Source organism: Musa acuminata, chromosome BXJ1-9, assembly GCF_036884655.1.
Source record: "Musa acuminata AAA Group cultivar baxijiao chromosome BXJ1-9, Cavendish_Baxijiao_AAA, whole genome shotgun sequence".
Lineage (NCBI taxonomy): Eukaryota > Viridiplantae > Streptophyta > Magnoliopsida > Zingiberales > Musaceae > Musa > Musa acuminata.
Window position 1 is genome coordinate 3,321,619 of NC_088335.1, and position 24,602 is coordinate 3,346,220.

Sequence of the window (24,602 nt, forward strand, 5' to 3'; positions counted from 1 at the left end):
GCTTAGTCGAAAATTGAGCTTGCTTTCTTCTCGTATTCGACGTGTCCTCGCTGTCTTTTTCCTGATCTGACTCCTCAAGCACATGCGTTGGATATAATACTAATCCTTCCCCGATGCATCTGTATCCATCCCTTATTCTGCGTTACATATGTATACTCCATTAAAGAAAGTGAAATGACAGCATACAGCTTGGCATGCGTCGGTTCGTCTTCTCATCTCATCAGAGTCGAGACCTGTTCGTGGAGATGACCGCTTGTTTTTGGGCTTGCGGACCATAGAAAGAACACCTCTTTTGTCGACTGGTTTCATGTCATCGTTCGACAGGTGTCTTATTTCTGCGTACGTGCTGCTGTGCGTAGCCAAGCGCCTCCAATGTCCGCCCTCGTCCACGTAGTGTCATGCTTGCGCCATGCCTGCCGCCGTCGCCTACATGGCTTCACTTACAGATCGGAGGTTGAATACTGCTTTGCTTAGTTAAGGAGTCACAAGATAATGCCGCCCAGCATCAGCAGTGGAGAGGAGGAATTCTTAGCAGCATCCGAGAAGGCGCCAAGTCCGTCCTTGGAGCCGTCATCGGAAGAACCCAGGAGCCGACGAACCAAACCCCCGAAAATAGAGGCGAGCACAAGGACTCGGAGGCGATGAAGGCAAAGGACACGAAGGAGACTGCCCCTGCCGATAACGCGCCCGAGAGCATGGAAACGACAGCCGGGACGAGAAGTGAGCACGACTACAGACGTCCGTTGGCTAGCGATGCTCGTCGGGCGATTGACTACTTCACCGGCAAGGAGGAGACAAGAAAATGGATCGCGGAGACCGGAGAGTCCACGCCGGTACATTACGTCCGAACCCGTGTCGTTTCTTTGGTTGATGCTCTCTCTCCATGAACATGTTGCTTGGAGCAGGCTCAGTTAGGACAAACGGATGAGGTGGCGAGACAGCAGCGTGAAGAGGCAAGGCTGAGGGAGGCGGAGGCGGAGGATAGGCCGAGGGCGGAGGATAAGAGAAGGAAGGTCGAGCCAGGACTCAGTACAGAGGCTCAGAAGGGTTGATTACATATTATTACCCGTTATAGTTAATTAGTCTTAGTCCTTATATTTTAAATAATTATATTAACATTCCTATATTTACTATAATATCACATGTTTTATTAATAAAAATATATTAAAAATATAATAAAATAATTTTAACGTTTCAATCAAGATTATTATGGATGATGAGAGAGACAAGAGATGAGAATCATTTTACATATGTGTTGATACCAACACAGTTGTCCAAGCGACTCTTTTGTCGCTCTATATATACATCAACGTCGATACAATTATTGAGCGACAAAGGGACCATTCGATATATACATCAAATGTCTTTTTGTCGTTCGACAACTACATCAACAATTTTGTCATCGTTTGACAATTGCATTAATACCGATACAAATGCGGAGCGACGAAAAGATTACTTAACAACTACATAAACGTCGACGTAAATGTAAAATGATCGTCATATCTGGTTGTCACCCTCTTTATCCACAACAGCCCTTAGAGACATCGTCATCTGTCACTACCGACGTCTATCCTTCACCACAAAAAAAATATTAAAATTATTTTTTTTTATTTTATTTAAATATTTTTATTGATAAAATTAATGATACTAAGATAAATGACCTTAAATGTTTGACTTTTGTAACGATAAAAATACTAATATAATTTTTTAAAATATAAATATCAAAAAATTAAAAAATAATTATAAAAAATCTAGAATTAACGCTGCGATCAAGCAGAAGATAGATGCCGGCGAGGTGGTGGAGTATAAAACCAGAGGACAGCAAAGGTAAGGAGGAAGACGTCGTAGATGACGGGATAAAAGGTAGATAAAGACATGCATATGCTTTTAGATGAGTGTTAAGCTGCAGTTATGGGCGGTCCTGTATCAAAGATGACAAAAGGTGTACAGTGGAGGTTTGCTTCGGCTTTAATCTAAACAGAAGCAAATTTCGAATATCGGTAATAAAACAGCGAGGGGGAGATTCTTTCTTGTACGAAACTTCATCCAATTTCCGATCATCAGTCTCAATTTCCAAATTATTGGCCAAAGCTAGAGTCACTGAATGCTAAAGATGATCTACATACCCCGGTGTAAAGCCGATCGGCCAAGGCTAAACTCATTTATTAGATCAGTGCAGAACCAAAAAGTACGATGTCAATTTCCATTGATGGGTATGGACGAATCTGCTATTGCTATGCACATGTTATACAACCTATATCAACCAAAGCGTCAAAATCAAATTTACCAAAGCTGAAGGCAGCTGTAGATTTTCCTTTTCCGCATTTGTTGAAGGAATTAGAAGAACCAGCCAAGTCAGTACCGGCCTTGTAAGAAGGGATCATCGTTTAGTCTACTAATAATGTTCTAAGCCACAAATTAGCTCGCACGGTGTAAATTACACCATAGCAAGTAGATTACACAGGAGAAAAGGCAGACGTCCGCAGGTGATGAACTCAATTCACAAATCATCTGTTTGTAAATGAACTAGAATCACAGGCAGCAAGCAGACACTAACACATCTAATTTCTGAATACATGAAATCTGATGTCTTAAAATGCAAAAAGCTGAGGTAATACAATCCATATAAATTACACTAAAATTCTGTTACCTCTCATGTCCCAAAAGCAATCAAACTGGCACGAAGTAAGAATATTTAAACTAAGCACTTCCTGGCCATTTAAGCCTGACAAGCAAATACAAAAAACATATATCAGCGGAACACAATTTATATCAATTGTGTAAAATGCATTTTTGATCTCAGAAAGAAATTTAGCACAAGAGAAATCTCTAGCTCGAATTATATGTCAAAAGAAATCAATTGTTGCAAGCTTAAACGAAGATAAGATACCTTGCTGGCAATGTTGTTCGAGAGCCAATCAAGCCCCTCATACAAACCCTCACCAGAGGTAGCGCAAGTGCTCTGGATGTACCTGATGACAGTCACAATGTATGTGTCTATATTAAACAGGACATGAAACCTACTTAGTCTCAATCGTTTTACTTAAACATCTATGGTCCTTTGTTGTCTTGCAAAGATTCTTGTTAAACCCAAAATTTTAACAAAAAACAAGGGAAAAATAAACCTAGTGGTTGACTAATTACGACAGTATAGAAGAAGCATGCGTAGAAAAATAAACTTCACTGAATACTGCATTTGATATCTAATAATTCAAAAAAGTCTTTCCATGCAATGATGTATAACATTTCACTTAATACAATTGCTGAAAGATCTGGTTACACAAAAGCTTTCGTATATGGCTTCCTCACAACATTATATGAATAAATTGTTCGGTCATAGATATAGCAGTATGCCAAACTAATCAGTGCTAATGACAAATTTCACATTCTTTAATGATCACAACTAATTTGATACAAAATAGATGAAACATCAGATCAACAGGTAAATTGCTTCTTTCATACCCATATTTACAACGAAATCAGCCATATCCTAGTTAGTTGCACAAACACAAACACCAAAGTTTAACATCAAGTTATTTGCTCATCTATTATCATCACATGACTGCTTTCCTACCAAAACCATGAAATCCATCCTGATAAGTGAAACTAGACAAGGGTACCTCAGACTTCATGGTCATTGTGAAATCCAAGCAATACTGGGCACAGGATACCAAGTAAATGGAGCTCTAGGTAAGCAAAATGAGATGAGAGGACAGGAGTAAGAAGGGAGCGCCATTTAAAGCCAAATGGATGAAAAACTAAATCAAGGTTTTCTTCCTAAAACATCAGACTTTGTAATTTGCAATTTTAGATCATTTTTTAATTCATTTCAAAATGTTGATCATAAGCTCAGCCTCTGGCAAACATCTTAAATGAAGAGATCATATATGATCAAATAGTTCTCCAACCATCAAGTGGAAAAAGAAGCAAACCTTCAGGTCCTCAAGAACCAAGGAATTTCTCTATTCTTAAGTGATCATATTAATCAAGTATCTTTTATATCTACAATTTAACCAACAAAATGACAATGCCAATATTGCTCCACTTCATCTACAACCTTGTTATGTGATTTTGACATGAGTTATCAATCATAACAGCAAGAATCTGCAAGACTTCTCAACAAGTTCAGCATAACAAGACCAGAATGCCGTACCAGTGTCGCTGGCGCAAGGAATGCAGACCAAGCTTGTCGGTGATTTCAGCAGCATTCATTGCATTTGGAAGATCTTGTTTGTTTGCAAAAACAAGCAATACAGCGTCCCGCAACTCATCCTAGCAATACCAAAATTAAAGCTTTGACAAGTGAGGGGGGGGGCGAATCAGAATGAACATCATGCTGCTAAATTAGACATCAATTCACACATTTCTCATACAAAAATCAGTGCTGGATTTCATGGATCATGGAGAGGAATCACAGGAAGATGCTACAAAATGAGTTGCTCTAATGGAACAGAAAGTTAGTTACTCACTCAATTTTTGTTTGTTGATAAAAAACACTAATCAGCAAGCATTTAACAGGTGAAAGATAAGCTTCTTCTTATTCCCAAGTAACCGATTTTATCATTACAAAATTCTACAAGCATCATACTTGGGACATTTATCACAGCCAGTATAGTGAAATTTTCAATTTGCTATTTTCATGTCAATAACACCATGCTTGTTAACAGTTACCATGTAAACAACTAAGACATTTGCAACGATTTCTTAGTCCAATTATATTATTAGAAAATAACATGTTATCTAAATTGCATTTTATTCAATTTACTATTATCATAAATGGTTACCATTACCATTTTCATAAGCGGTGAATCACATTACATATACCCACATAGATATTCAAACTTAAATTGCATGAAAGCATATTTATTTTGAACTTCACAAAAATAGATATTGTTGAAGTACTGTCATGTTTGTGACAATTAATTTGTAATGTTAAAGTCTGATAGATTTATACATATGGATTATATGCATGTTAATTTGAGTCATGTGGATGATAATAGATAGCAACTTTGACACTGAAACAGGAAATGATAATAGATAAATAATTTCTGGAAACAGAAATTAGAACGAGTAGCATAATAGTTGGTTTTATAACTAATAAGCAAGGGTAGAGAACAAACCAAAAAGTTCAGAAAACATATCACCAAATGGAAGAACTTACCTCGTTAAGCATTCTGTGAAGCTCATCCTTTGCTTCAACAATTCGATCTCTGTCGTTGCTGTCAACCACAAAAATAAGGCCTTGTGTGTTCTGGAAGTAATGCCTCCAGAGAGGTCTGATCTGTTTTTCACACGATCATATCACCAGCACATTATCAAAAGGGTAATATGATTAGCTGATAAACAGATGAACTCTTGCAAGAATATCTATAACAAAATGATGATGATATTCCGCAAAATTTTGTTTAACAAGAAAATCTGTTAGGCATTGCAAGAAGAAGACAGTTTAATAACACCCAATCATTTGACCGGTTTTTACAAGTAATTGTCTACATCAGTATCATGCCCTTAGAAACATTTGCTCTTTCGAAAAAGTCATAATAATCAAATAACTCGTATGAGCAAAACATAAAAGAATAACTTCAATAAAAATTTTTAACTAAATAGGCACCACAGTACCTTGTCCTGACCACCAACATCCCAAACGGTAAAGCTAATATTTTTGTACTCCACAGTCTCCACATTGAACCCTGCATTGAAACACTAAATAACTAATCTGACACATATATTTTATTATTCAGGAACGATATTAACTACTAAAAGTCTATTGAAGGAAGAATGCCCAATACAAATTCAAGTTTCCATAACAGAGCGTTCGCAAGCTAATTAACAACATCACCAGCCTTCCTATTCTACACCTGTCACGATTATACATATGTAAGTATGTATAACCCAAGGCCGGTCAAATGTTGAAAAGGTAGCCACGTTTTACCAAAGTCGTTCTAGATGGCTGAACAGGAAACGTTAAAGTCAAAGGAAAAAAGAGGAAGATGAGAACTCTCACCGATGGTTGGAATGGTGGTGACAATTTCTCCGAGCTTGAGCTTGTAGAGGATGGTCGTCTTACCAGCAGCGTCAAGACCCACCATCAAGATCCTCATCTCCTTCTTCGCAAAGAGCCGGCTGAACAGCTTCGTGAAGGTGAGCCCCATCGTTCCTACGCTCCTAATCCGCAATGTTTACACTAATCAAACATAGAGATCCATAGATCAAAGATCCAAGGAAAAAAAGGAAACGCAATATCCACAGTGTGAGGAATTCAGAAACACGGATCGGAAGGTCTACAATCAAGGATCCGCAATCGTCGTCATCAGATTCAGATCACGAATGGAGAAAATTCTAAGATCTACATTCGGAACTCGTAAGAGAGCTGGAAATAGGGTTCAGATAAGAAACCTAAGATTTACAAAGAAGAGAACCGATCAAGGATCTAAAAACGGGACATAAGATGCTGCGGAAATGATTCCTTGAATCGAATGGACTAGAAGAAGAAAACGGATCCAAGATCTGAGAAAGCGATAATCGATGCGAAGGAACAGAACAGATAAAGGACCTTTGTATTGAACGGAAGATCTCGGAGAGGAACCGAACGGAGAGAGGGAGGGGAGACTCGAGTACCCGGAAACCACGGGGAGAGATCGATTCGACGGTGAGATGACTCCTCGATTGCACGTTCTCTCGATGGAAAGAGAGTAGGAAGGGGCGCCTTTATATACACGACAAATACAAGACTCGAGAGCCAGTGGTCACTTCGCTTCCTTCTTCAGGAGACAGCGAGTCACGTGACTGCCGGTAACGGGACGCGCTTGTGCGTGGACCGCAATCTGGTTCGGTTCATATCGATCGTTAATTGCACTTGGTCCAAGTTATTCATATCAATCCTCAGTCATGGTCAATTCCTTTTGTAAGTTGCTTTACCATAAATAATCTTCCAATATGAAAGCCACTCATGCAATTACAAAGAACTTAGCATCATGCACAGGTCTAAACTTGCTTAATAAAGCAAGTAAAGAATGAGGGTAATTTCATATAATCATAAGTAGTGAAACATATAATTTTAATTCTTTCTCTTCTCTCTCAACTTATGCTCTTGATTGCCACTACTCCTATACCGCTTGATTGTCGCCTCTCTTGTATCACTCGTCGTTGCATTAAGCTCGTTCGATCGTCGCTTCTCTTACTAGTTATAGGTGCCCTGGAAACCAAATCACATAAGTGATGACGCATGCGATACACTATATAATAATTATTATTATTATTATATTTTTTATATATTATATAATGAATATATATATTGTGATATCTTTTGATCTGTGTAATGAGAATTGAATCATGATGATAAGACCGATTCATATTTAAACATATATCACTAAATATTCTCGATTATAGATTACTCGAGAGGAAAATCGAGATAATCGGACATAATCAGTGTGCTATATACTCGTCTATATGATGAAGATAGTTGGTCTCGTAACTACTTAGGTTGAGACACTATGAATATAATGCAGGTGCTCATTAGAGAATAAGTTTACTAAATGATCTACTTATGGAATGTTAGATGGTTAATGATACATCATTGTCAGATAGCGATTCCGTAGTCTCAGTTACGTATTTGGTCCATAGATTTGAGATACTAAATATGTCTTATTTAAGTATTCAGTTCTTTAATAACAGACTTATAAGTCTATAAGTTCTGGATCTAGTACAAACGATCATTGGGAATGACAACCAACCTTAGAAGACAATTAAGTGTCAATAAATGATCTTCTATTCTCGATATCATGAGAAAAATATCACATGTGCTCTCACTCAAACAAATCCTTGACTAGGATTAATTGGATCGTGATGAATATGATAAGCGTGAGATTCAAATTGAGAGAGAAGTTCTCTTGGAGGATTCGATTAAAGTGAGGCTCGAATATATTTCATATAGACTTGATAGCACCATGAGCAGTATATGATATCTGGAATATTAGATGAACGAGTGACTATAGATATAAGGTAACATATGACAGATATGTCAAATGGATTAGATTTTCCTGTATCGTTTGGGGACTACAACATAATAGCCTAATACATCCATAATCAATGAGTTAAGTGATTTATTATAAGGATAATAATTCATTGAGTCAAAAGGAGTTCTGAAATGTGTAACTCACGATCAGCTCGATATTGGGCCTAGAGAGTCAACGTATATGATAGACAACATGACGAGTAGATGATTGAATATGAGATATCTAATAAGCCCATGTTTTATTGAATCTATTGGGTGAGATCTATTAGGACATGAAGTGGTTATTAAATGAGGATCCAATATTCATTTAAGCAAAGATAATTGGATAAAGATCCACTATCAATTAAGACATGATCCATTAGGTTAAGTCACGAGGACTCTTTATAAATAAGAGTTGGGGCTTCATGGGTCATAAGCTAGACCTCTATTGTCACCACCTCATTTCTCCTGGGTGAGAACATCTCACACCGTTTATATGGTTTTGTCGCTTTAAAGTTTTTTTACTCTCGATATTCATGATGATTTGATAAATTTGTTTTAGGAAATCAGTTTTTGTTTTTTTTGTTTTTACTGTACTTGTGATGCTCTATGCAGTTCCCAAATAACTCCTGCACTATTCACCACCGTCACACTAAACCCACTCGATCGTCGTCGCATTGGACCCGCTCGATCATTGTTGCTCTTGCATTCATCGATAGGGAGTTCAGTTTTCTCAACAAAGATTAACCTTCTCCAAATGTTTGGACCCCTTATATCTCTTTGCGGCATATCCTCAAGTTACATGACATACTTCTTTATTCTCGTAGCAATCTTGAGCTTGATCGTCTTGGCGGCGGCCGCGGCGGCCTCGGGAGAGAGGCCGCATGAGTCCTGCAGGAAGCGAAACGTGCGGATCGGGTTTTGGTGGTGGCTGCGTCGGTGGTTGTGGATCTAGGATGTTGGGTTGGGGGGAGGGGGACGGGGAGGGGGAGGAGGAGGAGGCAGACGGAGGAGGTGGTTGGATCTCTGACATGGACGGTGGCTCGACGGAACAGCTTGGTGGGGATGAGACGAAGCATCGCGAGAGCAGTTTTGGATCGGCCGACTGCAACAGGGAGATGGTTTTATTACTCTCTACTGCATTGATTGTTCGTCTTTGTGCACATTTCTCCCACCCTCCGTTCGCCGTCGTTATTCTCGCTCGTGACTCCATTCGCTTAAGGACGAAAACTCTAAATCTAACATGTTAAAGTTTACATGATATATTCTCGAAAATTCTACATGTATTCTGAAATTTCAAATAATGTCTCTGTTAATTTATAAGATAATAAATGTGATTCTAAAAAAAAATTATTTGACACAAACTCGGAAATGGATTTCGATTAACTTCTACACAACTAAAAATTATCTTATCTATATAGAATATCGGATGCTTTTCCATCCTATTCATGAGTATTTCCACCTTTTTAAAATTCTAGCATTATCCCTCATTCATTTTCCCTTGTCGAGACCAAATTCTTTCTTTTACAAGTGATATAACAAATTAAAATGATTCATATTAATTTCAAAAAATAAAATTGTATAATAAAAATTAGAAAAATATCCGAGGAAGTCGGCTTGGAAGTTATTAAAAAAATATAAGCCAAATTGGAAGTAAAATGATTTATATTAATATAATTAATTTTAGGGCAGCCCATTGGATCATATCCAATTGCGTGCTGCCAACTGTCAATATCCAATAGCATCACTCTCTCGTATTAAACCCATTCCAGCGTATTTTGTCCCGCTCTTTGCTATCCTCACTGCTGTCGCACTCCTCCCGGTTCCAAAAACCCTAATCCCGCCTTCTTTCGCCGTGCCCCTCGAAACCCTAAATCTTCGATACGATTCCGGTACCATTTCCGGTCGGGCGCCGATGGCCGGTCCTCGATCGCGGTCCTCACCATCCCAGATGCCGTGCGTTAGATGCTAGATTCTTCTCCGAGCGCTTTCTGATCTCTCTCGGATTTGATTTGCCCCAAACTTATATCCTGGCGACGGAGAGCGGCACTGCCGCGCCGGCAGAAGCTGCCGCCGAAGATCCTGGAGAGATAGTGGCGCACGAAGCAGCGCCACCTTTGGGCGTGATGACTGGGCAGTCATCGTGGAGGAAAACGACGGCGATAGCGGATGGAAGAAAGCCGGGAGACCCGGTGATGGGCGCAGTGTCGTGGCCCGCGCTCGGGGATGCCACGACGAAGGTTTCGTCGGATTGTACGGCTAAGGTGGCTCCTTCGGCTGTGCCGCCACCAATGGCAGTGGGGAATGCACGTTCGATTCCGTGGGATGTGCCGCCGCCACCACCACCTTTTTCAGTTCAGGTCAATCTTTCGACGCTCTTTATGATCTGATGCGGCAGATCTTGACCATTACAATTGGACACGAGTATATATTTTGTATCTCTTCATGTGTGGTCGATGATGTTATTTCGTTGTTTTAATTATTGTATTCAGATTCGCTAACTTCAGAGTAGATATTTGGTAACGTCTCTTTTTCTGGGAATCTTGATGATTGATCAAGATCGGGCAAGTAAAAATGGGATCAGGAGAATGAAGACCAGAAGTAACTTACCATTCCTGAAGTTTGAGTTTTGTTCTAGGCATCTGAATTTGTTGCATAATGACACTGTATAGTTGACTGTGTATTTCACAAGATTTATTGCAAGTAAATAATATATCCTTCTTTATTAGTTAATCACAACACTATATATATTTGCAATGGTTTTCATGATTGTATTAGCTTACCACTTTAGAGTCATTGGGTCTAAATATAATTGAACTCTATGTGCCGAGAGATAGGCTGTTGGTGATATGAACTTTGGGTCAATAAGCTTATGCATCCAAACCTTTTTTCGAATTGTGAGCGTGTTCTTTTTTTCTTCCTAGGCTTACTCTTCACTCTTTGGGATAAAGCTGAAAGTACTAATAGGCATTTATATCATCAAAATTGTTATAGAAGAATGATTGATCATGAGATTTCACCCTTGTGATACATGCTTCACAATGAGCCACTTCAATTATCTTTTTCAGCTTATTGAACCATAGTAAAAGTACTTCTATTTTCAAGAAACTAATAAGGCCTTACCATAATTGATATTAGTGATCATACAATTCATTAATCGTGAAACTTTCTTTAAACTTTAGTCATGAAACTTTAGTAACTCAAAGGTTTGTGACAAAGGTAGACAATGATACTGCTTGGGCTGTATATTTTATGCAGTCAGAACGCTAGTTTATGATACTCCTGGTGGTTGTTGATATTGGATGGATGAGAACGGTGAACGCTAGTTTCCTATTATTTTGATGGTTATGAGCTGATTGAAAGTGGAGGCTAAGAGTAAGGAAGCCATTGGGGATAAAAAAAAGGAAGATATCACATTCAAGATTTCATCTCTACAAAGAATTTTCATCTTTCTATAAAGATGGAAGCTAGCGGTCAGATACATAATAGAAAAGGAAGATAATTTTGCAGTCAAATTTGGAAACTTATCTTCAAGAAAAAATAAGTGATTGATTAATATCAATGTAATTGTACTCTTTCTTATTTTTGTAATTTTCTTTTCTTGTTGTACTTATGCAGTCTACAATAAGGGGAAAGAGATTGCAATTAGGACATGCATGCACGAATGAATAAATAGCTTTTCTTTTTTCCTTCACTTTGTGTGTTATAGTGGTGTGAGGTTACATCTTAATTCTTGATAAGACTTCATCATCTATGAATGAGATGTCTGAGACTTCCATCGGTAGTCAAGTCTTGAGCTAGTCCATTCCTTAATTCTCAAATAAAAAGAATACTATCTATGCTCATCATGAACTTGATAAAAAGAATATTTTCTCAGTATAGATACTGCCTTTTTTATACCTTACTGTTCATCATTTTTATCTTGCTCTCTTCTCCATCTTGTTCACTTGCTAGAGCTGCGGTCACGGGCTCCAGTAAGCCTGATATGAAAACAAGAACAGTTTTTGAAAGCAAAAGAGTAGCAAAGTTTGACTGACTGATTCAATGTCTGGCTTTGAAATCTTCTTTGTCCTTTGACGGTTTGACTGACTGAGTCCAACACCCGACAAAAGGCTGCTCACCAGTAAATGTATGAGAATTTATTGCTAGTTGCCCTTCAATTCGTTTAGAAGTTTAAGATACCTGTGTTTACTATTTCTGCAGGTTAGTAACTCAAACAATGTTCAGTAGATAGTAAATAGGCATGTTCAACGATTATGTTGCATATGCCCTACAAGCTGGTTAAATATCCATGTGGAAGGGAAAATATATGCAAAATAGTGTCCTTTTTTATTAAGCAACCAGAAATATTTATTGTTTCCTGTACAATCCAGCTAATTTTTGAAAGAAATTATAAATGACAAAGTTTGCTACCCTACTGCGTATGTTTTTTGTTGCTCATGAAACTTTTCGATTATTGTTTTTTCATTAGGATATTATAACTGTGACCTTATTTCTCTTATTTTTTCAGGGTTCAATGGTTATGCACAAATCTAGTGGATTTGGAAGTAACAATTCTTCCAAGCATCAGCCAATGCATTCTAACAAACATGGTCCCAGACGTAACGCACTGGTTAATGGTGGGCCACCTTTTCCTGTACCCTTGATGTACCAGCAACAACCGGGGCAACCAGTGTTGTATCCTGTTTTTCAACCTTCAACCCCGATAGCCCATGATCATGCTTATCAGACGTGCCGAGCACCATTTCCTAATGGTCAGTCGCACATTGTGAAGTCTGGTGAATCTCATATTCCAGTCATTGTCTCAACCAATCAATCTGGAGGTTCTGATGGAAACAGAAATTTTCCACCACCTCCACGTGGAGATCCAAATAATTGGTGTCCTGGTGTAGGATATGGTGGTAGACCATATAACGTCCGTGAACCTCCCAAAAATTTAAATCAAGCATGGAACAACCAATGGGCTTTTGGTCCAAGGGACAACATAAATATGCCACAAGGTTTTGGGCCGAGAACTTTCATTAGGCCAGTTCCACAGTTTGTTGGTCCTACTCCTGGATTTATTCATGGACCTGGTTTCCCAGGCAATATCTTAAACTAAATGCCTTTTCTTTTCACTCTTTATACTGTAGTCATCTTGTCATTTTTTAAAACTTATTTATGCTGCTGAAACTCAGGTCCTCCTCCGCCCATGTATTATGTTTCTGCTGCTCCTTTTGAAGTAATGTGTGGCCCTCATTTTTCTTCGCATCCTCCTCCTCCTGTCTATCCAAATTTGACACCAGAGATGGCAGCTTTGAGATCTAATATAGTCAAGCAAATTGAGTACTATTTCAGGTTTGTTTTGATGTATTCCATGTGTTGGTATTTGGCCTAGGGTTAATTCTTCTTTCACATGGGTTGCTACTCTGAGTTGTTGAACAAAATTGCAGTTAGATCTGATGTGCAGACCAGACATATTGTCAGTCTGGGACTATTAATATTTGCACTTTGCATTCATGCAACTAGGATTATCTCAACATTAGGTTGATATCATTTTATGAATTTCTATTAGTGTGATCTTTCTGTGATGCAAAAAGTTCTACTTAAGGGTAATACAACTTTGTATTTTTATTTTGTCCTATTTGTATAATTACATCTTCTTTTTATAGTGATGAGAACTTGCAGAAGGATCAGTACTTGATATCATTATTGGATGAGCAGGGATGGGTATCTATATCCAAAATTGCAGACTTTAAAAGGGTATGCTCTATTTTGTTGTGAATACTTTTCTTGGATGCTATATGAATGTAATTCCAACGGTAGTATAGACATATGCATTTTGTTGGTACTAATCAATGAATGATCTTACAGGTAAAGACAATGACAACTAATATACCCTTGATTCTGGATGCTTTGCGGAGTTCAAGTTTGGTAGAAGTCCAGGTTACAGCCTTTTTTTTAGTAATTTATAATTTATATTTTCTTCTGTAATTGATATTGCTAATTGGATTTGGTGGAACATGTATAATGAAAAAAAAAAGAGAAGCTTTTTAATGTTTTTAGGTTCTTATTGTTATTGAATTGGCAGGATGACAAAATAAGGCGGCATGGTGACTGGTCTAAGTGGATTCGAGCTTCAGCTCATTCTATAGTTTCTACACAACCTCAGTCCACAGAGAGCCAACCTCCTGCCAGGATGGAGGGTATTGATAGTGATGAGACTCATAGCGTTTGTATTTCTCATATGGGTAATAACTCTAAAGCTAGATGTGAAGATCAAGATGAATATTCCAATCCAACAGATTGTTGTGGGAAAGAAACTAATAACAGTTCAGAATGTGATACTAGGAATGTGTTTGCTAGTGATGAAAAAAACAATGGAGATAGCAATAACAACAGCAAGGAGGTGAAATCTAATTTGATTTCAGGGGCAGGACAACGAGATTCATCCGGTGGTTGTAGCTGTATGGTTAGTAATGATTCCATTGGTAGTGATGCTGATGCCAATAACAAATTTGGTGATTCTGCTAGCTTTAGAAATTCAGAGGAAAAATCCAACTCTAGTGGTGATCTTAAACCTGAGAAGAAAACTTTTCCAACAGATGTGAGCTCTGGCACACAAAGTGGCACAGAAAGTCTAGATTGTGATAAAGTTTTTCTGGATGAGTCTGTTATCTGCAATGTGCAAAGTACATTTTTGCTTGATGAGGAACTGGAGTTAGAGCAGACAACAAATGAAATGGAGCATCTTTCAGTACATAAAAGGTGATAAGATACTTGTTTCCTTACCGTAAGCATTCCTTTTTAATGTGTCTTTATTCTACTTCAATTTCATCCATTTGCCAAACTTTTTTGTATGTCACTGTTTTCTGTCATTTGGTCTTAACGCATGTCATTTGTGGAGATGACAACTTGTATTAGGACATATTTAAATAATATACTGATAGTTGTAATTAAGGAGAATTGTATCATGTAGAATTTGATACACTTAGGTCACTTTCCTAGGCACTTATATTAACTAAATTATATCTACTTGGCTGATAAATCTTGGTACCTTCTTTCTTGGTTTAATATAGTTTAATTGTAATAAAAAAGGGTCATAGTTTATTAGTCATGTCCTATGAAATGAGTTTGCTGAGGTGGAAACCAGGGCATATTGTTAATTGTATGTCTATTAAGGTATTGGAACTTAACATGCCAAATGGAAGTGTGGCACTACCTGTTTAAGTGTTCAATGGCAGTGATTTAAATAGGTTCTTGGGGGCTTGTCTTGGCGCTTGGGCGAGGCGAGGCCCGAGCACCTCGTGTGTGGACCAAGCAACGTGATTCAATGAGGCGCCACTTGGGCCCTCGTCAAACCTAGGCATCAAGTGCTTTGGGTAAGCGCCTGATTCAAATAAGTAAATTGAACCAGACTTTTAAGTCTGGTTTGGTTCAATAACACAATTTCTTACCCCCACCTTTCATGCCTGTGCGACCCCGAGCCAACCCTAGCATTGCTTTTGCCTCCGCTGCCGACGCTTTCTGTCGCTACCTCCGCCATAGACGTAGTGGATCGAGCCTTCTTCTATTGTTGACGGACGAGTCCAACAACCTAGCAAGAGCCTATAGCTTCCTTCCGCTGTCGCTACGTGTGTAGTTCTTTCCACTGTCGAGGGAGAGGACCGTAGGTTCCTTCGCCACCAACGGACGCTCTTTGGAGATTCCGCCGCCACTGCTGCTGTTGTCCGTAGCTTCCCTCGTTGCCGTTGTTGCTGTCTGCAGCTTCTCACCATTGCCTTCTCACCGTTGTTGCTGTCACTTTCCATCAGTTTTCACGGTTAGTGACCCTTTTATCCCCCTCTGTTACTGTTAACTGTTCTTTTCTCCCCCTCTAACTATTAACAGTTAGCAATATACTGTTAACAATATATTTTTAATTTAATATCATATTTTTATTTAAATATTTATATTTTTAATTATATTATATATTTTAATATTTTAGAGCATCTCGTTTCTCTCGGGCGAGCGCCTAGCACCTCGTGCATTTTGGGACCTTGGCTCGTAGTGCTTTTTAAATCACTGTTCATGGGTAGTGTTCTTATATACAGGCACTTAGCCTATGGTCCAATATTTCGAGCTGTTGGTTACTTTTTATCATATGAATTTGTTGAACAGTGGAATCAGCATGAACTGTTAAGAGTAGATTCTTGAAATGTTTAGATCTTCTTAGCTTCTGAATTTTGTTGTATATATGAAGGATTGCCTTACCGGTCTGACCATGTACCTGTCACCATACAGATGCAGTGATGTATCATTGCTATACCAGTAGGTACTGTTTTGGTGAACAAATAGGGAAAATGTAGTAATGAAAAAAGGACTTGTCTCTTATGGACATTTTGTTCGTTTCTCTTATCTTCTCCTTCTTTGCAAGTGTAAGCTCAGCCTCAATTGAGTCTCCTCTTCCTCCTCTTCTTTTCCTATTTCTTTTTGCTCGTGTCCCTAGGGTTTTAGATGGATGACCGAGACATTTGAACTGTCAACTGGTTTGTTTGCTAATTTATTTTGGGTTCGATGTTTTAACCAGTTTATGTTTGTGATTGGCAAATAAATATCTGGTGTGCAACTGGCTTAGACTAAAATTAGATATATCGAATAACTCTGTGCAGCATGTACTACCTGGGACAGGCGATTTGCAACCATTCTAAGCTTGGCCTGATACCTGTATCCTTGGTATATATCATCCCTGATGCTTCATCAGCATAAAATACATAAATTAAGTTTGCAAAAACTTAAACCCTAACGCTTCCAGCCTTGTGCAATCTTTATCATTACAAGTTTCCTCATATCAGCTCCGCTCATAGTTATGTTTTATACTTACGAAGTTTAGGATCATCAAGTAAGACAGTGTTATTTTGGTTACTATGAAAACTTGCAGATTAGTGGTCACCTTGTAATATATTGTTAGAGTAGGAAACCAAAATTTGATCTGTATGAATTTGTTCATGAAACACAGATTTTTTTTTTGCAAATTTAAGAGTCGGTTTAGCAACAAATTTTATCATTCACTCTAGAGGTACTTGTCTGAGGAATTCCCTAATAACTTTAGCCACGATGATGAATCATACTTGCAGCATCTTCTTCTTATATACTGCAGAATCTCTCCAGTTAGCCTCAACTTATTTTCAATTCTTTTGCTATGTTCTTTCCTTTATTTTTGGCTTCTTTTGTCCATAGGTGAATAAACATCATTGCTCAAGTCCCCAGGGAGTTCAGTTCACTAAATAATTTGATGTTAGTTGTAAAATATTATCAAATTCTCCATGTAGCCTTTTGATCCTTGATTGCTCCAAAGTTGACATGTGAAAAAATCTAATTGCATAGGTATTGCTTGGCTCTGAATACATCAGGGACATCCAAGTCTATCCCGTGAGTGATTAAACAATAGGAGCATGACATTTTGTGAGCTTGCAAATCTTTCAGATCTCTCTGTTCTTTGTACTATGTTTTTCAGATACCTTGAGATATTTAAATGACAACAAAGGGTAGATACGAGTCAATCACCAATAGTTGAGAGTAAAGGCTTGCTTAGTTGTTTTTCTGACTCAGAACTTGGCACCTAAAACACAATAGATCCAAAATTCAATTATAACCTTTAGTAGTTGTCCTGTCAATAGTCTGTTTAATATATTTGCATATTTAGCCACAATTAATGTCATTTCTGTGTTTTCAATTATAATTTTCACTTTTTTCCTAGTTAATTTTCTGTTCTGGTACCGTTCAATTCTTCTTTCCCAAATGACAATCTTTGACAGGCGTGCTGTTGAGGAGGATGAAATGGATATTAACGATCAAGATGTGCATAAACTTGTAATTGTGACACAGGTAATATTATGATAAAACTTTTCATCCCGTTGCCTTTGTTTTTTTATGTTGCTGTTTAACATATTTGCTGTTCTGATCCATATTTTTAAATGATACATCAAATCTGCTTTGGAGGTGGGCGAAAAAATTCATGTAGTTTGTAGGTTGACTTTTCAGTTTGGATGTCTCCTTCATATTTTTCCTGGTGGGGTTTGCTATATTTTGACTCTCCCTGTGGGTGTCCTGTTTTGATATGCTATGTTATGCATGTTAGAATTTTTTTGTTTAAAATCAGATGCTTAAAATTGCAGATGACTGAAAAGTGAAAACCACCTTATGCACATGAAGTTTCTTGCATCTAGGTCATGTACCATAAAGGATTAGTGTTTGTGTAGCAAGGAATCAAATCTCATGCACCCTTTCCTAACCTGTCTGCTCGCAGTCTATTACAAGTTAGCACAACAGTATGGTGTACTGCAGTATATCACTTTAAAAATAGTTGAAATGTTGGCATGCTTCCATAGGATATGATGTATTGCATACTGGTAAGGGGTTCGGTATGGTCTGTATATTGAAATACTTGAATTCGAGTTTCTTAGTTCATGATAATTGTATCGATTGGATGATTGGTGTTCACATGCTTCACGGTGAGATTGGCCAAGTACATTTCTTTTCTTTCTTTTAGAAGTTGGACTTCAAAGCTAATTTGTGTTCCATTGGTTTTCATATACATCCAATCTGATTAAAGCAAAATGGTTTGTTTATTGGTCAAATATATTGATTTACTTTTCCATTGTTATGTGAAAATTAATTTATTGATTTTGTAGTGTTTATAGGATCAATGCATATTTAAATAAAATTTATAGGGAAAACAGAAAGTTCTATTTTCCTTCTTTGAACATAAGTGACTAGAGTTTGTCTTAACCTTTGTTGACTGTTGTGTTGCTATATTTTTTTATTCGTATGTCATGTTTACATATTTTTTCTTTAGGGTGTGTTTGATAGTAAAGAAAATAAAGTTAACAGAAATCTGTTTTCTCCTTGAAAACTTGTTTTTCAATGTTTCTTTGACAGTTTACCAGAGGATCTGGAAAGCACTTTCACATTTCAAGGAAAACTTGGCTTTTCATTTCCTTTGTTTTAATAAAGGAACTAAAAGGAAACTTATACAGAACTTCCTCATGGCTTTTCAATATATCTTCTGGAAAGAGAATTAACTTTTAACTTGTTTTCTTTTTCCTTCATTCCAAACACAAGAAAAGGATAGGAAACAGTTTTTTATTTGTTTTCTTATAGATTAAGCATCTACAATTCTTTTTCCATGTAGAAGACCCAATGGAATTTTTTTCTTTTACTTTTGTTCCTTGTAACTGGCAGGCTCTACTTAAAGCCAAATGCCTAGAGGTGGCAAAGAACATGAGTAGCTTTGACAATTTATGTGTGCCATGTTGTTAGGACTTAGGATACCTTTGTTGTATTGCCTTGCAGCAGTATTGAACAGGAAAGCACAATTTTGGTTGTGGCTGGCATGTTCAATGAAGATGGAAAGTGGGCACACAGGTTTTGGTGAATGTGGGTCATGTTGGGTCAACCTCAAGTATCTTGGAAAAAGGCCATTTACTTGCTGGTGAAAACCAGTCATGTCAGCCGATTGTTACTGATCTTGCACATCCATAACCATCAGAGAAGCTTCTCCCATCAATATAGGGTGCACCTTAAGTACTGTGTATGCTCACCAAGGATTGATGTATTCATGACATGCCTACATTATATTAATTGGCAAACCTATGCAATTAGTGCCCCATAGCGTGCATTGCACAGTACCATTTATAGGATCCCTTGATCAAAGACAAAGCATTGGAACTTTCTTGACAGTATTTGTACCGGGTTACAAAGATGAAAGTTCATTTGTAAATGTTAGACTCAACCTTAGGATATTGATTTTCTTTGCTTTGATGTCTATGTGCTGCTTTAGTGTGAACATCTTTATATGTTCTCTTTTACATTAAGGATACTGGAATTTCTCCATCTAGCAATTTGGGTGTCAATCCGCTGCTTTACCATCTTTATATGTTCTCTTTTGCATCTATAATTTTTTTGGATAGGCATGACATTTTGGATAGTCAAGTTCGATAGGTTGGTTAATAACAGTGATATATGTAGGTTGAATTGCTGATAAAAAGTTTTCCTGGTATTGATAAATAGTTGCATTTTGGACAACTGTTATACAGGATATCAGGGTTGACAAAGATGATGGAGCTAGCTCAGGTCAACCGGAGACAATATCGAATGAACTTGCATCTGTTATTAGTGACGGGCTTTACTTTTACGAGCAGGTAGTGTTATTTTTTTAGTCTGTAAGCAGTGAAAGTTGCACATAATCTAGCTTTAAGAATTGTGCTGTTTGTATCCTGCTATTTTCTTTTTTGCCATTTGCATGCTAGTTTCTGTCGCATGTGTTTGATATGGACATTTGTCTTCTATTGGGTTAAAATTTAATTCTCTGATGCAGATACTAAAGTGTCTTTGTGCTATGTAACTAGCAGGAGTTGCATGCCAAACAATCTAGTAACCGGAGAAATAAGATTGGGACAGTGAATAAACCAGAGGATTTTAAAGCTTCCTTCAATGCAACCTCACCTTTGCATTTGAAGGCCAACATAAATATAGGAAATAGTGCATCTGAAGTGTCTGGACATGCTAGTTCTCGAAGACGCCAAAATAAAGGCACTGGCAAAACACATGCCTTGCATAAGCCGCGTCTTTTTCCAAGCAATTTTAGAAATTATGGCAGTGGGCGAAATCGCCATGGAATGGTGTCTGAGAGCCCACCAAGCAACTCAGTTGGCTTTTTCTTCGGGTCAACACCGCCAGAAAATACTGGGTTAGTATTAGTAGGTAGTTTCGTTTTACATGGTACAGCGCTTTATTATAATGTTGCACTGATCTTGCTTCCTATTTTCATATTTCCAGCCTGATGTCATCAAAGTTGAGTTGCTCTCCACATAGTATTCTTTCTGGAAGTCCACCTGTGGGATCGATGCCAAAATCTTTCCCACCATTTCAGCATCCAAGTCATCAGCTTTTAGAAGAAAATCAATTTAAGCAGCAAAAGTAGATGACTTTTTTTACACTTTAAATGTGTCTAACAGTTTTGCTTTTTGATGATTAGCCATTCTCATTCAGCTATTATGTGATGAAGGTTTCTGAAGTTCCACAAGAAATGTCTTAATGATCGTAAGAGATTAGGAATTGGCTGCAGTGAGGTAAGTTCTAATTATTATTTTCTTTTGCCTGGATGTTCATCATGGAGATGTGGGTTAAAAAGGATGTTGACATGGTGAACACTGGTGATGGTATTATTTACTGATGGCATTTGTCATACAATGTTTATTGTTGTACTGACATTATTGGGGTTAAGTTCCTCATTGTTCTAAGGTTCTTGATTTATCTTCTAGGTATAATACTAATCTTCACTTGTATTACCCTATTGACGTGTGCTTGGGAAGCATGGATATGTCAATGTGGCGGATATATTCGTGTCGGACACGAATACGTCGCCGACATGGTTGGACACGTGTCTTTTTTTATTTATATATATTTTTATTTAGGACATGGTGTATTTGTGTCAGACGCTTCTCCCACGCCCTTCACCCTTCCTCGTGTGACGCTTACGTGCGACGTTGAGTCGCATGGGCATCATGTGATGGCGGGGAAGTGTGGAATTGAGGGAAATCAAGCCCATAAACATTCATTGTCCATAGGAAGGCTGAAGCCACTGTTGCATGCACCACGACTTGTCGGCGACCTCACCCCCATTGACGACTTAACCAACACCTGCGCATGACTCGTGATCGCACACTTGGTGACTTAACTCTCATCGACAACTTCACTAGCTTCCATCGCACGACTTGTGTGATCATGACCTTGGCAATCCGTTACCGACTTCACCAGCACCCGCTGTCGCTTGGGAAGCATGGATATGTCAATGTGGCGGATGTATTCGTGTCGGACACGGATACGTCGCCGACATGGTTGGACACGTGTCTTTTTTTATTTATATATATTTTTATTTAGGACATGGTGTATCTGTGTCAGACGCTTCTCCCACGCCCTTCACCCTTCCTCATGTGATGCTTACATGCGACGTTGAGTCGCATGGGCATCATGTGATGGCGGGGAAGTGTGGAATTGAGGGAAATCAAGCGCATAAACATTCATTGTCCACAGGAAGGCTAAAGCCACTGTTACATGCACCACGACCCATCGGCGACCTCACTCCCATCAACGACTTAACCAACACCCGCGCATGACTCGCGATCGCACACTTGGTGACTTAACTCTCATCGACGACTTCACTAGCTTCCATCGCACAACTTGTGCGATCATGCCCTCGGCAATCCGTTAGCGACTTCACCAGCACCCGCTGTCTCGCACCCTCGGCACCTATCGCATGACCTGTGTGGTCGCGCTTCGGCCAGCCTCGTCAGCGACTTCACTAGTGCCTGTGTGGTCGTGCCCTCGGTGACCCATCAGCAACTTCACTAGCACCCATCGTGCAACCCTATGCTGTTGTGCCCTCGATGGCCTCTCTTCATGGGTTGCCATTGGTGACCCAATTGTCGATGGACATCGTGACCTCGATAGCAAAAAGCCTTCACAAGGCTTTCTGTTTCTTTTTTGTATTTTTTAGGAATTGATGACCTTTTATATTCCCTAAGTAACAATATCACATAACTATATTAATAATTATATTGATGGTAAATTATGTTATTGTCTCTTATTAGTAATAAGTCATGTATAAAATTTATAACAGATGTAGGTTATGTGGATATATGCTAGGAATTAATTAAAAAAACCAAATGTAATATAAATTTTAAATATAAATATTATAAGACTCATTAATTGAATTATACACACACACACACACATATATACACACGCACACACATATATATATATACACACACATGTTCTCGTCATGTTCGTATCCTTTTTTTTTTTTTAAATGATGTGTTCGTGTCGTGTCCTGTGTTCGTCTCTGGTCTTCTATTAAGTTACACCATTGATTTTAGTTGTAATTTTTTGAAGTATCTGTTGTTTTATATACAGGAAATGAATACTCTCTATCGGTTTTGGTCGTATTTCCTCAGAGACATGTTCAACAAATCCATGTATGATGAGTTTTGTAAGCTAGCAATTGAAGATACAGTTGCTACGTATAACTATGGACTAGAGTGCCTCTTCCGATTTTACAGGTTTAGCCAAACATACTATTTTGCACATGTTCAAACTACAAGATACTGGATTTGAATTTTTTATTATGAACCCCTTATTCTGTATATTCGACTTAATTTAAGTCAGGAACACTGACCGTTCTTCTTTACTCTCTTCCAGTTATGGATTGGAGAAACACTTTAGAGAAGATCTTTATGACGATTTTGAACATCTTACACTTGAGTTTTACAAAAAAGGCAATCTTTATGGTCTTGAAAAATACTGGTAAAGCCTCTTTGCTAATGTTAGTTTGCTTTTATAGTTGCTAGTTTCTTGTGTCCTTTTTTTTGTTGCTTGATGTCTAATTTGTCCATCCGTGACGTTGTAGATAATGTGTCGTGTGTAATTTTATGCTTGATGAATTAATTGTTTGTTCCAGGTTATCTTGAATGCTAAAGTTACCTGTGATTTGAAATGATCTCATGATTTATCATAATATATTGGTGTACCAATGTGTTACTATTTGATATGAGAGCACTGTTTCTGTCTTGACCATATTCTAGGTAAAGTTTGCTGTACCTGATTGTTTTGGTTAAAGTCTAAACTACTAAGCCAATATAAAATCTCACACATTATTATTGTTTTGGTTAAAATCTGATGTTTAGAGTTGGTATATTGTCTGATATACATTTGACTGGTGACTTTTGTTCAACAATGGACCAAGATTTTAATCCTTGATCCAGAAGGTGTAGGCTGTTATTTTTGTTCCATTTTGTTCGTGAAATATAAAAATGGAGTAGATTGAGTGTGCTTTCTGTGAGCTGCTAGTTTCGTACCGAAGTTACCCAAATGGTTTTTCTGATGTAGTTTCAATGGAACTGTCTGGTTTGATAGTAATCTTTACTCATTTACGATGCTTGAATATATGAACCTTATATTCTCCTGATTTATTACTAATTGCCGAACTTTTCATATACCAGGGCGTTTCACCATTTTAGAGAAGAGCGGGGCAGTTCTCAGCCTCTACGGAAGCATCCAGAGTTGGAGAGGCTTCTCCGAGAAGAGTATCGCAGTTTGGAGGATTTCAGGGCTAAGGAGAAGGTAGAGAAGGCCTCCGGAAAAGAGTGTAGCAGCAGCAGAAGCGGCGGTTCGAATGACTCACAAGTCACACCATAGTTGTGTTATAGAGCTGCTTCCAGCCTTGCCTCTCTTTTCCAAAGGTTAATACCCATAGAAAACAAGATAGAAGAGGATTTGTTCATGCATACATGTGGAGATTTTGGGATGTAAAAGCTGGCTAGTTCAGGAATTCTTCTCTCCATCCCGGATTTGTACATAAGGTAACCAAGGATAAAAAACTGTACAAAAATTGACCAATAAATATCTGGATTTAGTCGGTCTGCCCTTCTTTTCTAAGTAGAATAAATTTACATATGTGGTGTTATCGTGATGTCACGAGCATGATCTGCCCTATCATCACGATCCGACACAGCATCGGATCATGCAGTCTGTAGCAACGACAGACTGTCACAGATAAAACCTTAAACAAGCTTATTGTATTTTTCAA

General features: G+C 38.1%; 2 protein-coding genes and 1 long non-coding RNA gene across 10 annotated transcripts; 2 read left to right on the top strand and 1 right to left on the bottom strand.

Annotated features, from left to right (window-relative positions):
* The first annotated feature begins 111 nt into the window (after nucleotides 1-111).
* On the top strand, nucleotides 112-1,126 carry LOC135594202 (uncharacterized). The gene is made up of 2 exons (XR_010480029.1): nucleotides 112-833; nucleotides 906-1,126. It is a non-coding gene; the product is annotated as an uncharacterized LOC135594202 (long non-coding RNA).
* Nucleotides 1,127-2,487: 1,361 nt separating this feature from the next.
* LOC135581927 (ADP-ribosylation factor 1) lies at nucleotides 2,488-6,763 on the bottom strand. 7 transcript variants are annotated; one of them, XM_065082016.1, is made up of 7 exons: nucleotides 6,619-6,763; nucleotides 6,005-6,165; nucleotides 5,620-5,690; nucleotides 5,162-5,281; nucleotides 4,154-4,272; nucleotides 2,891-2,972; nucleotides 2,488-2,725 (listed from the first exon to the last, which is right to left on the bottom strand). In XM_065082016.1, the coding sequence occupies exons 2-7, from the start codon at nucleotides 6,150-6,152 to the stop codon at nucleotides 2,720-2,722; spliced, it is 546 nt and encodes a 181-aa protein (XP_064938088.1). In that variant the 5' UTR covers nucleotides 6,153-6,165; nucleotides 6,619-6,763; the 3' UTR covers nucleotides 2,488-2,719. The 7 variants fall into 7 exon arrangements, with proteins under 7 accessions (XP_064938088.1, XP_064938093.1, XP_064938090.1 ...); XM_065082021.1 differs by having other exon boundaries at nucleotides 6,005-6,157; nucleotides 6,619-6,762; XM_065082018.1 differs by having other exon boundaries at nucleotides 6,005-6,184; nucleotides 6,619-6,729.
* Nucleotides 6,764-9,772: 3,009 nt separating this feature from the next.
* On the top strand, nucleotides 9,773-24,435 carry LOC103996993 (la-related protein 1A). 2 transcript variants are annotated; one of them, XM_009418096.3, is made up of 14 exons: nucleotides 9,773-10,353; nucleotides 12,504-13,077; nucleotides 13,171-13,330; nucleotides 13,645-13,735; nucleotides 13,847-13,918; nucleotides 14,064-14,740; nucleotides 17,770-17,839; nucleotides 20,050-20,154; nucleotides 20,365-20,702; nucleotides 20,792-20,932; nucleotides 21,021-21,084; nucleotides 22,931-23,076; nucleotides 23,216-23,320; nucleotides 24,016-24,435. In XM_009418096.3, the coding sequence occupies exons 1-14, from the start codon at nucleotides 10,120-10,122 to the stop codon at nucleotides 24,209-24,211; spliced, it is 2,973 nt and encodes a 990-aa protein (XP_009416371.2). In that variant the 5' UTR covers nucleotides 9,773-10,119; the 3' UTR covers nucleotides 24,212-24,435. The 2 variants fall into 2 exon arrangements, with proteins under 2 accessions (XP_009416371.2, XP_064938095.1); XM_065082023.1 differs by lacking the exon at nucleotides 9,773-10,353 and adding an exon at nucleotides 10,388-10,594.
* The last annotated feature ends 167 nt before the right edge of the window (nucleotides 24,436-24,602 follow it).

Excerpts from the sequence above, each read along its gene's own strand:
- LOC135581927 (XM_065082016.1), bottom strand. The coding sequence starts at position 6,152 with ATGGGGCTCACCTTCACGAAGCTGTTCAGCCGGCTCTTTGCGAAGAAG. Across the intron at positions 4,273-5,161 it reads TTCACAGAATGCTTAACGAG|GATGAGTTGCGGGACGCTGT; the intron begins GTAAGTTCTTCC and ends TGGTATTGCTAG. Across the intron at positions 2,973-4,153 it reads TCCTTGCGCCAGCGACACTG|GTACATCCAGAGCACTTGCG; the intron begins GTACGGCATTCT and ends GACTGTCATCAG.
- LOC103996993 (XM_009418096.3), top strand. The coding sequence starts at position 10,120 with ATGACTGGGCAGTCATCGTGGAGGAAAACGACGGCGATAGCGGATGGA. Across the intron at positions 13,078-13,170 it reads TCATGGACCTGGTTTCCCAG|GTCCTCCTCCGCCCATGTAT; the intron begins GCAATATCTTAA and ends GCTGAAACTCAG. Across the intron at positions 13,736-13,846 it reads AAATTGCAGACTTTAAAAGG|GTAAAGACAATGACAACTAA; the intron begins GTATGCTCTATT and ends ATGATCTTACAG.